Below are 15,939 nucleotides of genomic sequence, written 5' to 3' on the forward strand. Positions count from 1 at the left end.
CGCAACTAAAAATACAGTTTTAAGGGTTAACAGTCTCAAAGGACAAGAATGCAAAGGCTCAAACGCAAAGGCTCAAACGGAGCACCCATTAGAAACTTGAGAACAAGGTTCAAATCCCAACCGGGCACCTGGAAAGGTGACAGAGGGAACACATTAGTGAGCCCTTTCAGAAAATGAGAAATTAAAGGAATTTTCAAATAAAAGAAACTCCTCAGACGAGCATTTAAATATGGACAGCGCCGCCAGGTAACCTTTAATGGTACCCACTTGCAAGCCCCTGTGGGCTAAAGAAAGCAAAAAAGACAGAACAGGAATGTCACATGAAAAAGGATCCACATTCTTAACCCTGCACCAATCGCAGAACTTTCTCCAACAGAAACGGTACAGGGACTTTGTTGCCGGCCGTCTGGCCGAAAGCAACACCTCCATCACATCTTCAGGGAGGTCCCAATCCTTATACCTCAAACTTTCAGAAGCCAAGCGTGAAGGTTGAGGGATCTGACCTCTGGATGGAGAACCTGACCCCCCCCCTCCCGTGAGAACAGATCATCTCGGTAGGGAAGACAACGTGGAGAGCAGATGGACAAGTCAAGAAGGTCCGGGTACCAGGCCCTCCTGGCCCAAGCCGGAGCAATGAGGATCATCCAGGAACTGAACCTCCGTAACCTCCGCAGCACTTGCGGGATGACGGGGACTGGAGGAAACGCATACAGCAGTGGGAAGGACCACTCCACCACAAACGCGTCTCCTAAGGCTCCCCTTGGAGGAAATTCCCGCGAGCAGAACCTTTTGCACTTCCGGTTGACACTGGAGGCGAAGAGATCCACTTGTGGGGTCCCCCAAAGGGCGAAGATCTCCAGGAGAATCTCCTGAACCAACTCCCACTCGTGAGAGATCGCGGTCCGCCTGCTCAGAGCGTCCGCAGTCTCGTTTTTGTCTCCGGCCAGATGAACTGTCGATATCGAAATTTCCTGCTGGATGGCCCAGAACCAGAGCTGCATCGCCTCCCTGCACAGAGCAAGTGACCCTGCCCCCCCCCCCCACATTTTGTTGAGGTAGTGCATGGCCACTGTGTTGTCCGTCAGGATCAGGACATTCTTTCCTCGCTCAGTCGGCAGAAAAGCCTTCAGGGCAAGCCTGACGGCCCTCAGCTCCAACAGATTGATATGGAGTCTGGACTCCAACGGAGACCAACGACCGCCGAATGTCAGCTTGTTGGCATGAGCTCCCCATCCCGTGAGGGATGCGTCCGTCACGATCATCACCTCCGGCCAGGGCAGCCAAAAATGGAGCCCCCTCCTCATCAGATTGCCTTAGTCGGCCCACCACAGAAGGTCCTGAGCGACCAAGGGCGGCACCTGAACGGGGTCCGACATCCTGCCGGAGGACTGAGACCACTGCATCTTGAGAGCCCACTGCAAAGATCTCATCCGCAGTCAGGCCTCTGGCACCAGAAGAATGCAGGATGCCATGAGGCCGAGCAGCCTCAAGAACTCTAACGCCGGGAGACTCTGGGCATGTCGAAACTTGTGTACCATCTGCTGAATGTGAAGAGCCCTCACCTGGGGAGGAAAACACTGCCCCAGGGACGTGTCGGGCACTGCTCCGATGTACTGGAGCCGCTCAGATGGCGTCAAGTGAGACTTCTTTAAGTTGAGGGAGAAGCCCAGCTTGTGAAGGGATTGGCAGCTGACGGACAGATGATCCAGGACTTGCTCGGGAGAGCGCGCCCTGATCAACCAATCGTCCAGGTAGGGGTAGACGTGAATCCCCCCCTTTCCTGAGATGCGCTGCCACAACCACCATGAGCTTGGTGAAAACCCTCGGGCGGAGGTCAATCCGAACGGCAGGACCCGAAACTGAAAGTGCGAGTCGCCAACCAGGAACCTCAGGTACTTCTTGTGCTTTGGATGGATCAGCACATGAAAGTAAGCGTCCTTGAGGTCGAGAGACACCAACCAGTCCTGAAGTTGAAGGGCCTGGAGGACTTGAGAAAGAGTAACCATCTTGAACTTGTCCTTCCTGAGGAGCTTGTTCAAACCGCGCAAGTCCATGATGGGTCTCAATCCTCAGTCTTTCTTCGAAATCAAAAAATAAGGGGAATACCATCCCTTGTTCCTCTCCGCTACAGGCACCAGTTCTATGGCGCCTTTCTCCAGCAGGGATTGAATTTCCTGCGCAAGGAGCGGATCCAGACTCTTCAAAGAGAGGTTCCCTGGTGGACTGTCGTGAGGCCTCTGCCGCAAAGGAAGACAGTAGCTGTGGGCTATGATCTCCAGAACCCACACATCTGAAGTAATGGCACGCCATTCTACCAGATGCTGCGCCAGCCTTCCCCCAACCGGAGAAGCATGGGCCTCATGACTGAGCTGAAGCGGCTGCTGCAGTGCCTGAGGGCAAAGAGCCAACTGAATGCGCGGCCTTGGCACCTCGAGTACCTTGTTTTCCACCTCTGGCACTCCTACGGTTGCCCCTTTGACTTGCAGCTCCTCTCGATTTACTAAAGGATGAGTAATAACGAAAGGAACCGCCCCTCCATTGCTGTCCCCTAGGACGAAAAGGCGGAGGTTGGCGACTGCAGCGCCCAACGACTTTGCTGAAGTAAGGTCTGCAACCTCTCAAGACTCTCGTCAGCCTTGCTGCCAAAAAGATGTTCACCATCAAAGGGCATGTTGAGGAGCTGGGCTTGCACATTCGGAGCAAAATCAGACTTCCGCAGCCACGCAAACCTGCGCATTACGGTCCCGACTGAACGGATTCACACATGGCGACCTTGCCATCCTGCACGATAGCAAGGAAACCATATTCCCGAAGGAGAGGAACGGGATGAACAGCCGCTAGGGAAATACAGTTCCACAGAGCGTGTGTGAAATGAGACAAGGAAGGCACAAACTGAGTTGGCAGCCTGAAACGCCATACCCCCAGAAGAAAATACCTTCTTCGCCCGGCCATCAAAACGTTTGTCGTCCCTATCAGGAGGGATGGTAGGGTATGGCGCCTGCTTTGCGGGGGCCATAGCCACCTGCACCACCAAACTCTCCGGAGTAGGGTGCGTTGTCAAGTAGCAGGGGTCGCCACTGGCTGGGCGACATTTCTTCGGCAAGGACTTGCGCACTGCCGGGAGCCTCTCCGGTGAAGTCCAAGCCGCAGCCACCCTTCTCTGCAAGGCCATATGGAATGGCAGCACCGGGTCAGTTGGAGGACCTTGGTCCAAGATATCAGTCAGGTTATCCTGCTGAAAATCCCCAGGGGGGGCAGACCAACCCAGGTATTCAGTGACCCTCGACATGAGGCGCCGATTTGAAGATTCGGCATGCGTGCCAGGCTCCGGCCTACCAAACTCCACCTCCGGAGAGGTGTCTAGACCACTGGCGTCGTGCAGTAACTGACGCAGGTCCTCAAGTTGACTGTGACCAGAAACAATGTCATCAGGAACCAATGCAGGAACCTCACCTTCCTCAGACCCCTCATCCACCTCAGAAATATAATCTAGAGGCTGGAAAGAGGGTACAGAAAAAGGCACAAAGACATGTTTAGCCTTAGCCATCGCCTTTCTTGGGAGTGCCACGGGGTACCTCTGACAAGGCTGCCTCGAAAGGCGTCGAGGGCGTCGATGTTGAGCGCAGCGCTGACAGCTTCGACGGCGTAGACACAGGGCTCGAGGGCGGAGCCCCGAGCGTGTCTCTCGACAGCCTAGGCATCGACTACTTCCTTGGAGGCGGGGCCTCGAGAGAGTCCGTCGACGACCTTGGCGCCGCCGGCGTCGATGTCTTCTTTGAAGACTTCACAGAGTCTCGCGATCTCGATGGCGTCGAGGACCAGGACCTGGAACGGGCATGCCTAGAGCGACCATCCTTGTCCGACCGGGACCTCGAAGGCGCCCGCGACTGCTCGAGCCCGAAGGCGGACGAGCGGTGTCTCTAGCGCGGCCTCGAGCGGCGTCCTCAGACGGCGCGGCGTCCTCAGACGGCGCGGCCGGACCGGAGCCCTGCGATTGAAAAATCACCAACATCTCCTTCCGGAACTAATCCCATTCCTCCGGAGTGGAATGCTTGTTGGGACAAGCTACCCGCCGACAGGCGGAGTCCTCGGAAGAGGACGGGGAAGGCGACCTGTGACGGCGCTTCCTGGAGTGCATCAAAGAGGCAGAGGCATGGCAGAACCGACTCCCAGACAGAGAACCCCCAGACTTACGACGACGATGCAGAGTCGCCCCTCGAATCGTCCGTCGAAAGACCAGTGGAACACGACTTCCAGGGCTTGGCCACCTTACCGACCGACAGCTTCTTCTTACGCTCCGGCAAGGACTTCGAAGTGAGCAATTGGCAGTCGACACAGTCGTCCATATCATGGTCCTCCCCGAGGCAAGCATCGTGCGTATCCGTCAGGGACATCTTGGACCCGCAGACCCGAGACTTCTTAAACCCGGACCGCGGGGTGGAAGAAGCCTAAGACATATTCGATAGCAATGAAGAAACAGGTTTGAAGAACCGAAAGAACAGGATTCAGTAGAATCGAGGCGCGCCGAGATCTCCGAAGCGAACACATTCGCGGAAAAAACAGAACTGAGGCTACGGGCGTCGTGCGTCCTACTTATAACATCCGGTGACGTTGGCTCGACAGAGGCCCTCGAGGACGGCGTATCGACGTCATTGACGCAGGACGCAGACAGATTTTCCGAAGCAGCACAGCTGTGGTGATTACTGTCATAGATATGGAATACATCGGAGGACCCAATCCCCTCGAAATGCCCAACTAAGTCATTGGTTACTACACCCTGTAAATAAGGAGGCCGCTACCAGGAAGGTGACACTGTTTGAAACATTTCTACTGACAAATGACCGGGCTAAGGGATTGATCTCCAAGCAGTATAAGATACTAAACAACGCCATTCCCAGACAGCAATGGCTGTACATGCATAGATGGGAGCAGATACTGGGGAGAGACATAGAGAAGGAATAGTGGGAGAAATTGTGGGGGAAGATTCCCAAGCTAGCAAGAGCGTCCCAGGTGCAAGAGGCCTGGTACAAAATAAAATTTGGGTGGCACTACACGCCAGCCCGCCTTCACAGGATATACCCGGGGACATCAGGGGAGTGTTGCAGGGGTTGTGGGAAAGAGGGCACAGCGGAACACATCTGGTGGGCATGCCCCAAAAAATAGAGCTCTTTTGGAGAGAAATACAACAGGCACAGGTGCAGGCATATGGGACAAGGTGGGCGGGGGGGAGTAGACCTCCGGAACAGATTTTGTTGGGCCTCAGGGGAGGGGAGGCAGCGGGGGAACCTAGAGCTTGAGAAAAAGCACGAGTGGTACTAACTCTAGCGGCAATGACTATAATTGCACAAAGATGGAAGAGTCTGAATGTACCAACAATCCAGGATTGGTTGCGCAAAATGTGGGAAATAGTAGCCATGGAATGGGCCACTTAGGCCATGAATGACAATGTGCATAGATTTGCAAAAGACTGGGGATAGACTCCTCAAAGACGAATACAGGGCTGAGTGCCCGCAGCGCCTCAAACTCTTGGATCTACAATGAACATTTTAGAATTGCCCATGCTGTTGCGGTATAGGGAAGGACTTGAGATAGCCTCTCGGGGAGGGAGGAGGGGTGACAATGTTGGGGTCTGTTTTACATGTTATAAACTTAATTTAAAAAGTTGCACAAAAAAAAAAAAGAGGCAACTAGTTTGCCCCAAATAATTCTTCTCGGGAAACAGTGATGTGGGCTCCTAAATATTATGTTGATTTCCTATTGCACCGAATTGCCGAGGATGGTTGAAGAGAGATAACTTATCAGTGGTTAGTCCCACCCCTAGTCCCACGGTTATGCCATTATTTATTTTGAAACCTACCACCTGTCACAGAAATTTCAATTCCAGGAGGGAGTATAATGAAGAGAGGATTGAATGTTGGTCAATACAAGTAAAACATCAGCGTAGTCGGATAATTTATGTTGCAAGTCACGTATTGTGACCCCTTCGATGGCGGGGGTTGTAATGTATCCGCTGGGTGAGGGGCTCCATGATTAGGGCAAATAGTACAGGGGAAAGAGGGCATCCCTGACGTGTCCCGCATGTAAGGGGGGATAAGGGTTGTTTGCTCCCGATTTTTGCGGAAGAGAGGCCCAAATTGAAACGCCTCCATGGTTAACTGCATGAAGACCCAGCCTATCTTGTCAAATACTTTCGTAGCATCCAGCGGCAAAAGTGCTCGTTTAAGGTGTTCGTAACACACCTGTGTTTTAATGTGTTAATGAGTGGGTTGGAGATTTATTCAACTTGCACGGTGCCCATTGTTTTGCAATGTATCCTACTTTTTCTAAAAGGTTTAGCAGCTTTGCAAATCCAGTACTGCTTTCAGGGTTTTAGGGATTTAGGTTGCTTGGCTGTTCTAAACAGTTACATTCCAGGGAGCAGATACAGTCATTTCTGGGATTAAGATCCTTGCTCCTATCACAGCTTGAGGACCTGACATATCACAGTGTCACGTACAAGTGCATGGAAGAATGTAACTTTATTCAGTTAGCTCTTCTATACCCTCCAGTGAGCCCGTGGCAGAATCAGAACCCGTGGTGACGGGATGGTGCTTAATCTATAAGCCGAGCAGATAGCGTTTCCTATCTGGGGTCAACAATGGACCAGAAGAATCACTTTGAAGCAGAAGTTCAGACAACAAACATTATAGCAAGCGCTATCATATCAGTAAGACAATTAAGGACTAGTGCCCGATGGCAACTGTTTAAAACGGTTATATGTGAAATTATCGTTGGAGAAAGCATTGAGGGTGTCTCGATTTTTTTTTTTTTTTTAAAAAGGCACTAAAAATCCTCACCAACATTTTTTAGGACTGGTGCAATTATATAAACAAGCTCCAGTCCTAGAACATTTGGCAAAAGTGTTAGATAGTGCCTTTAAAAAATATATATCGAGTCACCCTCAATGTCATTTCCAGTGATTATATCACTAAATACAGTTTCAAACATGTTTTTTTATAGAAATGATCTTCATTAAAGTTTCAAATGTCGGAAGCAGCTTTACGCTTCCCAAAGGGTGCCATTCCTTGAAGATGGTTGTAAGAAACATGTAAGGAAAGGAACCAACAACCTCAACTGGCTCATGGTGTCAGAAATGTGGAGCACATAGAATGTGCAGCGGTCCAGGAACAGGAATGGCATGAGGAGCAGGAGGTAGTAAGTAGCCTCTGCCACAAGAGAATGACCAAGAAAACTTGAACACTCCGGAAACATCTTTACATATAGGTTATCAAGGCTAGCACCAGTGAGTTTCTTCACAGTCCACAGAGTGAGACACTTACTGCATTACGGCACGATTCCTGTTAAACCACTGCTTTTGATATTCTAATAATCAAAAAAGCAGATTCCATCTTCTGAAGAATAGACAGTACAGCAAAATTGTCTGCTTTTTACCTTGTCATAAAGAGATCCATTCACATCAGCACCATAGATTGGGGGGTTAAAGGTCAGATTTTTCCAATACTTCCGCTCCAGGTCCTCAAAGTCTGAATAGCGTGGAGTGCAGTACCTGGGATAAGTACAAGTACAAATGAGACATGTCATGACAAAATGTCACACTACCAAATAGCAAGAAAGGCATTACCATCCGCCAATGAATTCGAAGGAAAAACTGTCACTTTCGTCAACTAGTTCTGTTAAACAAGACAGTATGCAAGAACATTTCGAGAGTATGGGCTCTCTAAAAAAAAGGTTACAAAATGTTACAACACTGTTTGCAATGGGCATTCTAAAAGAAGACAGAACGAGAGCCAGCCGTAAAAAAAAGATAATGGACATCTCAGATTACTGAACAATAAACGAATACATAAAAATAAGTTCACAGCACAATTCTGGAGTGTTAGGAGTAGATTTCCATCTTTGTGCAAATTTCTCTCCACATGTAAGTCCCCCAACACTTTTTTTGCAGGACTCTGGAACCATTTTCCACACTCATTCTTTTACTTGAATCATGGGAACCCTTTTTACCTCTTTTTGGTATTTTTTTTTTAGAGTTTTGCGTTCCTCCAATTTTAAAAGGCACCTACAATTTACTTAAGCAGCACACAGCACTTTCTTTGCATGGTTGCTGGAGGCTCCTAGAGCTTCCATGCAATTGTTTTTACTTTGCTTGGCAAACCCTTACAATTACCAGGGCAGGGGGGTACTTTTCATCCTACCTGCATTTTATTTTGCGAGATCAGCTCACTCACCTTTGGTGGAGTGCTGAGAGGATCCAATGTATCCCTTTTCTCAACTCTCCAGAAACGTTTTTGGTTACTGTAGTAGGGCTGTCAGTTCAGGCTGGTCGCAGTGTACGTTTTACACAACTTTATGTGATCGTCATATGATTTTACAAGGGGCACAAGGAACAAAAGTTGCCCAAAATAGTGACTGTACCTTTTTTAAGCCCTGAACAAGATGGCCTTTCCTTGCTTATTTCTTCTTCTACCCTGCTAGGTGGGAGAGGGTACTCTTGTCTCCCTTAGAAAACCAGTGAGGGCCCTTTGAATGACTGACAGAACAGGAAGTGGGGGGTGGTCGACCAAAACTCCCCTGTCCTGCAGTGTGCCTGAGAGAAACCAGTTTTGTCTTTACTTACTGTTTGCAAGACTTGGTACTTCCTTATTTAATTTCCGCCACTACATATCCAATAATGCACTTTGTGACAGTTCTCATTCCATGGCTATTCCTATGCAGCAGTCTTAGAACTACAATCCCCAGAAGTCTTAGAGATAAGTAATGCTTTTACTTTCCCAGGACCAGAAAGGGAAGAGGCAGATTACTTTCAGGTGTATTGCTACAGGTGCAGCTAATGAGCCTGCTTCCACACAGGGCATGGCAGCATTTAAGCAGCTGCCTGCAGGAGCACAGGGCTCTTCCATTGAGGTCTCTCCCAGCCCCTTGTGCTGTTTCAGAACCTGGTCATGCTCTAGTGCCCTGTGCTCCCTGCCTTGCAGCCCCGCTATGCTGCCTGCACTTCCCTGCCTTCTGCCCAGCACCTCTCAGCCCTGCTCACCTGCCTGCAGTCCTTTGTTCCCCGTCTGCACCACAAATTATCTTGTTCACTGCCTGCAGTTCTTTGTTCTGTTCCCATAGTCCGTGTTACCTGGCTTTAGCTTTCTAGATTCCAGTCCTAAGTGTCCTTGCTATCTGTCTGCAGTTCTGCCCCTGTTATTCTATCCATAGTAACATTTCATTATTACCAGTCTACAGTTCAGTCTTCGTTATCCTAGTCCAGAGTTTTGGTGACAAGTTTTCTTGTTCCTGGTCAATAGTTTAGACAGCTGTTCCTTGATTCTGGTCCTTAGTTTCTAGTCTGCAGTTCCAGTCTTATGTAGCCTTGCACTTTGTCTTCTTGCTTTTCCTCCTCCTTCCATATCTGGAACCTTCCACTGGATATTTCCGTTACTGTTCTTGTCCTTACTTGTGCTTGAGTAATTCCTTTGTCCAGCGTTTGGATGCTGGGTTTCCCAGCAGGCAATCTCTGCCCCATTCCTTTGTCCCGTTTCAGTTCCATACTGTCCCGTATCATTTTGTTAGCAGTGTGCTGGTTCCTGTTTCAGGAGGCAAACACTGTTTAGTTCCTGCTGGACCCTTACAGGATTCTGTCTTGCGAGTACTGTTTCCTTATTCGTGCCTTAGGGTCCAGACACAGACAACCAATCCTGTTGCTCCGTTCCATGAACATTCAGAGTGGGGCCCTGTAATAGCAACTAGCTCAGAAGGCTAGAATTTCCTCTGACCCTGTGGGTAACTCTTCCCCAATCTGTGTACACCACAATTGAGAACCTAATGTGCACCTTTCTGCTTATTGCCTTTGTTGCCCATCTGTAGTTATTGCCTATCCTTTCTTGTCTACAGGATTCCTTACAATCCTGTCTCTTGTGCAATTTTCTCCCCTCGGCTTTCTGGGGGCATCTCTAACCTCTAGCCCCTGACAATGTTAGATAAGAAGAGAATCTTTGCAGCCATTTCCTTCAGATCATGGAGCCAAGAATCCCTCGAAGAAGAGCAGTCTTCTGTAGATCCGAAGAGGACTCCTGAATTGGTATCCCAGCATCCCTTCCAGTAGCCTGCCCGGTGATGCCCTGCTCCTCTGCCTGATCTTTGAAGACCCTGAGCGGTGCTTCAATCCTTGGACTGATGGGATCAACTAGTCGCGAAGATTTTGAGGATCCTGCACTTCTGAACCTTCAGAAGTGTCAATGGACTGCCCAGTGAATTGACCCACGCTCTCATGGGCTGCCTCGCCAGAAGCAGCATTGTTCCGCGTTAAGAGTTCGGAACTTCGGTGGTCGGCAGCTTGTACGACAAGTCACCTTTTCCACGAAATCAGCATCCCAGCAACAATGGATATTGGCCTGGAGCAACTTCTGTCACCGTGCCTAGAAAGGCGCCTGTCATTGCCAGTTTGCGGAGATAATTCCTAGAACTTGTCTCCAACCTGTGAAGTGTCATGAAGAGGACTACATCAGTGGTTCTTGCATTTCATCAACAAAGGTTGCATTTTGCAGCTGCACCCAACCGGAAGAATCCTTGAATTCACTACTCTTGGGCAGCTCTCACCAGAGCCAACGTTAAAGGATCAAGCCCCCAGCCACCCCAAGATGAAACACAAGGTCACCTGGGAAAATCAGAGCCAGAGGGGTAAGTGCAGTGTATCTGTCCCCCCTGTCCTCCATAGGATAACATTAACATTAGACACAAGTCCCTTTATCTTATTATTCCACTCCACTCACCTTTTAGTCATTGAACCTGGGTGGAGTATCCTGCCACTGGGTTACCCTAGGGGCTGGAATAAAAGAAACTTCATACTTACCTCTGGTAAAATTGTTGTGGAACCTTTAAACTATCACCAGCACAAACTTATTAAACTTACCTATAAAGACTCCATTCGGGGAGAAGCATTGTGGCTCTTGTGACTTTTAGACACAAAGCCTTAGGGTTTATACTTCTTATGATTTGTTTTTGTCGCAATCTGGTGCCATCATAGACTTCATCTTAAATAATGACTTGCTTATCCTAACTAAGTTATTTGAAGGATCACGCCTTTACCAGCCACCGGTCCCAGGTGAGCAGTTGAGACCCCCCCCTGAACCCCATAAAATCTCAGGCCTTGCCTGCATGTGCCCCCAGGCCCTGCGTGCTGCCTCGAGTGCGCGGCTCCCTCTCCTGCTGTTCCCCGCCCTCCGCCCGCCTCCCATCCCTCCCTCCACCCGTGATTGGATGACTGTATTAGGCATTGCTGGCGAGGAAGCTGCATCCTGGGATCCCGTCTTTACCAGCCAGCAGTCCCAGGTGAGAAGTTGAGACTCCCCTGACCCCTCTAAAATCTCAGGCCTTGCCTGTATGTGCCCCCAGGCCCTGCGTGCTGCCTCGAGCCCCCGGCTCCTTCTCCTGCTGTTCCCCGCCCTCCGCCCGCATCCCCCATCCTCCACCCGTGATTGGATGCATGTATTAGGCATTGCTGGCGAGGATGCTGCACCCTGGGATCACGTCTTTACCAGCCGGCAGTCCCAGGTGAGCAGTTGAGACCCCCTATGACCCCTCTAAAATCTCAGGCCTTGCCTGTATGTGCCCCCAAGTCCTCGGCTCCCTCTCCTGCTGTTCCCTGCCCTCCCCCCGCCTCCCATCCCTCTCTCCACCCGTGATTGGATGCCTGTTTTAGGCATTGCTGTTGAGGACGCTGCACCCTGGAATCATGCCTTTACCAGTGATTATGAGGGGAAAGCGTCATTGTAACACGGATGAGGAAGGGATGGAGAAATGTGTTATGCATAGATCCCACACTGCCATTGAGAGAAATTACAGATGAACAGCTATTTGCAAATTCAAACACAGATGGGGATGTGGTCTTTGAAAAATCGGCATACCCTGCCATTTTGTAATACAATATAGGGATGTTCCACAGACAATACTGACAGCTATAGCAACACCTACACAGTTACACAAAGACTTAGCACAAGTGCAACCACCGGCCCCATCCAAAGTTCTCCGACGGAACGCCGTTCCGCAAGCCAATGACACTTCTGTCCGCGGAGCGAACAGGGAAATCTATCTAGATGTGACGTAGGCTTGTGTTCACAATTCTAACTAAATGTGGTACTTGCTATCATTCAAATTTCTATGTGGGTCTGGCACAGGCTAATGTTCATAATTCTATCTAAATGTTGTAACTGCTAACATTCAAAATTCTATCCAAGTGTTGTAGTTGCTAACATTTGCAATTCTATCTAAGTGACATCCGAAATGTCATCCAAGAGCAGGACTGAGAGGATGGTCTTCCGCTTCGCATCGCGGCGCTGGTATAAGAAACCCTCCTTCTCCTCTGGTGCGAGCTGGCAGAGCTCCGATGCTCTGGAGATCATTGCATGGAATGATCCTATCTCGTCCGGTGGAGAAGATCTGGGCGGAGGCGACGGGACATCCTCTATCCTGCCGTCGTCAACGTACCCGTTGTCGCTGTATCGGACTCCATCTGGCCCGTGGGGGGGTAGCGGAGAAGGAGGCGACAGGTGACAAGGGGGCAACGGGTGCCTCTTCTTCCTGAATGGACGTAACGCCGTCGTCCGCTAACCATACCTGGTTTGGCACACAGATTAAATCTCAAGAAGGACCTTTCTAACAAGAAATGGCGAAAAAAAAAGACCAGTGCCATTTTGACTAAATGGGCACCCATGGATGCTTTATTGCAGCTGCAATTGCAGCCCATGGTAAAAACACTCAATGGTAGGAAAAAGTAAACCACTGCCATCAGCCATTAATTGTAGAAAGGGTAACATAAAAATGTGACATGAGAAACTAGACAATATTGTATGATAGTGTGTGCTGGGTCTAGAAATGTACAAATGTTAAGTAAAGTCAATTTCACTTTACTACTCTTGGAAACAGTAGTTATCCAAGAGAAAGTATTTAAACTTTAGCAGAAATCCAAAGGATTTCTATGCGACACTGCTCTGAAGGTGCTGTGTGCCACCATGTAAAAAGATGATGCCTACTGAGTTTGTCAGACTCCAAAGCCAAACACAGAAAACATAGGATTAAAAGTACAAAGTCCCAAAGTTCATGAAAAGAGCTGGTGGTCTCTAAGGTGGGAGGAATTAAACACTAAAATTAAAATTCTCCCCAACACTGAACGATAACAGACTTCCCCTTAGTTGATAAATTAATATCTGAAGCACAGTTCTCAAGATTACTTTCCTAGTGGAGCACTAGGATCTCTTTCATAAAACGTATAGCAGCCAACAACCATTAAAAAGATGTATTCATGAAAATACGTTGCCAAACCCAGCCCGGGTGTATCACTTTAAAAACCTTTCAAAGGTTCGAAAAATGTGACTGGCGTATCCAGGTCAATTCGAAGCAATTTACCAACAGGTGCTGTAGGGTTTATATAGAGTTTTCCCTTTTACAGAATCTACAACATCTTAAACTGCGAGCTACTCTACCTTGAGCACCTAAGATTTCATAGGTAGGGAGCAAATTCAGGCGAAAGCGTAAACGCCGACTACACCAGTATTGTCCAGAAATGTCCTCAAATAATATGGCAAAGTGTTATAGGGTCTGGCATCTAACAACAACCCTGTGAATAAATGGTACTTCCTGACATAATCAACGGTGTCGATCCAGTCGACCTCCCATACTCTCTTTTTTACTTTCAGTGGATACGTTACTAGGTACTCCACTGAGGAGTCAACGTTTCGAGACACTGGCAGTACCATTCTGTGAGGCCGGTCGGAGATTAGAATCTAGCCCACACTTTAACATCCCCCAGGTCGATCCCACTTCCGCCAAGTAGATCTTTCGTAGGAAGTTAACATTTTTCCATTTAACCAACGCTTCCGAACACCACCAGACCCAGTTCATACCTTAAAACTGGATCTGGAAAACTAGCTGGCAACCTTTAAACTTTCCTCCAGAAAGCTCCCTCAAGCTTACACCATTACTGTTAGGCACAATTGTATGCAGTACCCTTTGGGTGCACTACAACAACCCTGACCTCCTGGCAATAGGAACTCAACCTTTGGTATAAGTCTGTACTACACAGGTTGGTAGAATGTTGAGCAGCCAGGCTTATCTCAAGAGGGGTCAATGTGAGCAGTAGGGGAGTTGCACAGAGATTCACAGTGACACGTATTCAAATAAACTCTTATACACAAGGTTTCTTGAGTAAACAATTATTAATTTATTTAACAGTCAGTTATAATAAGCCTTCTTCAGAAGGGAGCAATATAAAGCAACACACAAACACACTCCAAAAATACCCACTCTTAGTTATCTAAATCAGCAATTACCCATTTGGGATGACAAGTGAGTTCAGAATAAAACAAATATTCACAGTTATTCTTAAGTAGGTAAGTACTTTCAAAACAACCCCCCCAATGCAAAGTTAGTTAACCGTTTCCTGGAAAGAAGGCAAAACACATAAGCAGAAGAGAGAAGAGTCATTCAGGGAGCCAGGCCAGCCAATGTTAAGTTAGCAAAAGTCAAGGTGAACTGAAGCTCTTCTTGCAGGTAAGTAGAAAGTATTTTCCAAAGTTTAAAAGTCTTGGTAGAATAAGAACAATTAAAGTAGGGCCACAAGCTGATTAGGCTTGTGAAGTAAAGAAGCTGACAGCAACTCTACACATGCAACCAAGCAAGTCTCCAACGAGGACAAGTGGCTACACAACAAGAGATACGTTCTTTTAGACTTTACAGTACCTTTAGGTTGAAGAAAAAGTGCAGCAGATGACTTCTGTTCCTGTGCAGCTCTCCCTGTTGCTAGGCCTCGGTCGTGGGGACAAGAAGGGTCGACTTCTGGGGACTCCTGCACTGCAATGCGACAGTCACCGCTCGCAACCGGCAAACTTAAAACGGACCACCACCTATTACATTTCTTCATACCATCTAAGCCAACAGTAAACCCAAACTCATCCGCACCAGCCACACTGACCAGATCCAAGAAATTACTCACCGCAGAAAGAATCCTCCCCCTCATTGAAAACTCTGCACTCGCCCACCCTACTTCCAGTGACCCACGTAACTAGTCAAAATGTATAACACCACGTTCAAAGAGCTACAAGACACCATCGCTCCATTGGAAAAGAAAAAAGCCAAGCACACTCTTCATGGTTCACTCAAGCACTCCTTGAAGCCCGAACCGCCAAAAGAGTAGCTCTAACCTCCGGGCAGAATAACCCTTCCACCACTACCAGTGACTCTTGCCACACAGCCGCCAGACTCTACAAGCATGCCATCTCCAAAGCCAAAGCAGACACGTAAAACACGAGAATTGAGACATCAAATTCCCAATCCAAAGAATGATTTGCAATCTATAACGAGCTGACCATACCCCCACTGCCGTAACACCCACTGAGAAAAACGAAACCTGGTGTAACAATATCTAACACGCCACGTTAAACAAAATTAAAACACTCCAGAACAAAATTAAGACCCAATTTGACAACCTGCCTAAAGTTACTCTACCCACCCATAAACCAATCCCCACCAGCTACAGACCGTCAACAGGGCACTAACAAACCCACATCATTTTCATTCAGGGAAGTAACCGTCCCAGAAGTCCCATTAACCATGAAGCACATCAAGCCGTCGCTATGTAAAAGGGACACATGCCCAGCAAACATCGTCAAAGACTGAGCCACAGCCTTAGCCTCATTCATCACCACCTTTATCAACGCCTCCTTCACCAACAGTACTGTCCCACTCACCCTTAAGGAAGTGTGGGTGCGCCCACTACTAAAGAAACCCACCCTTGAACCAGACCCCCCCCACCAACTACCGTCCAATTACTACAGTGCCCTTCCTGTTGAAAATCCTGGATAAGGCTGCATACCTACAGATTCAGTCTTACCTAGAAACCCACAATATCCTAGGAAAAAAGACAATCCGGTTTTCGCCCTCGTCATGGCACAGAATCAG

General features: G+C 48.5%; 1 protein-coding gene across 1 annotated transcript in view; it reads right to left on the reverse strand.

The window, feature by feature from the left end:
• The window catches only part of KDM4A (lysine demethylase 4A), a 1,237,605-nt gene that overhangs the window by 1,070,495 nt on the left and 151,171 nt on the right, over nucleotides 1-15,939 (reverse strand). The window contains exon 4 of the mRNA XM_069642410.1: nucleotides 7,432-7,546. Within this exon, the coding sequence (XP_069498511.1) occupies nucleotides 7,432-7,546 (115 nt within the window). The remainder of the gene's footprint in view (nucleotides 1-7,431; nucleotides 7,547-15,939) is intronic.

The sequence above is a fragment of the Ambystoma mexicanum genome, chromosome 1q, assembly GCF_040938575.1.
Source record: "Ambystoma mexicanum isolate Mex_15411 chromosome 1q, UKY_AmexF1_1, whole genome shotgun sequence".
NCBI classification, from domain to species: domain Eukaryota; kingdom Metazoa; phylum Chordata; class Amphibia; order Caudata; family Ambystomatidae; genus Ambystoma; species Ambystoma mexicanum.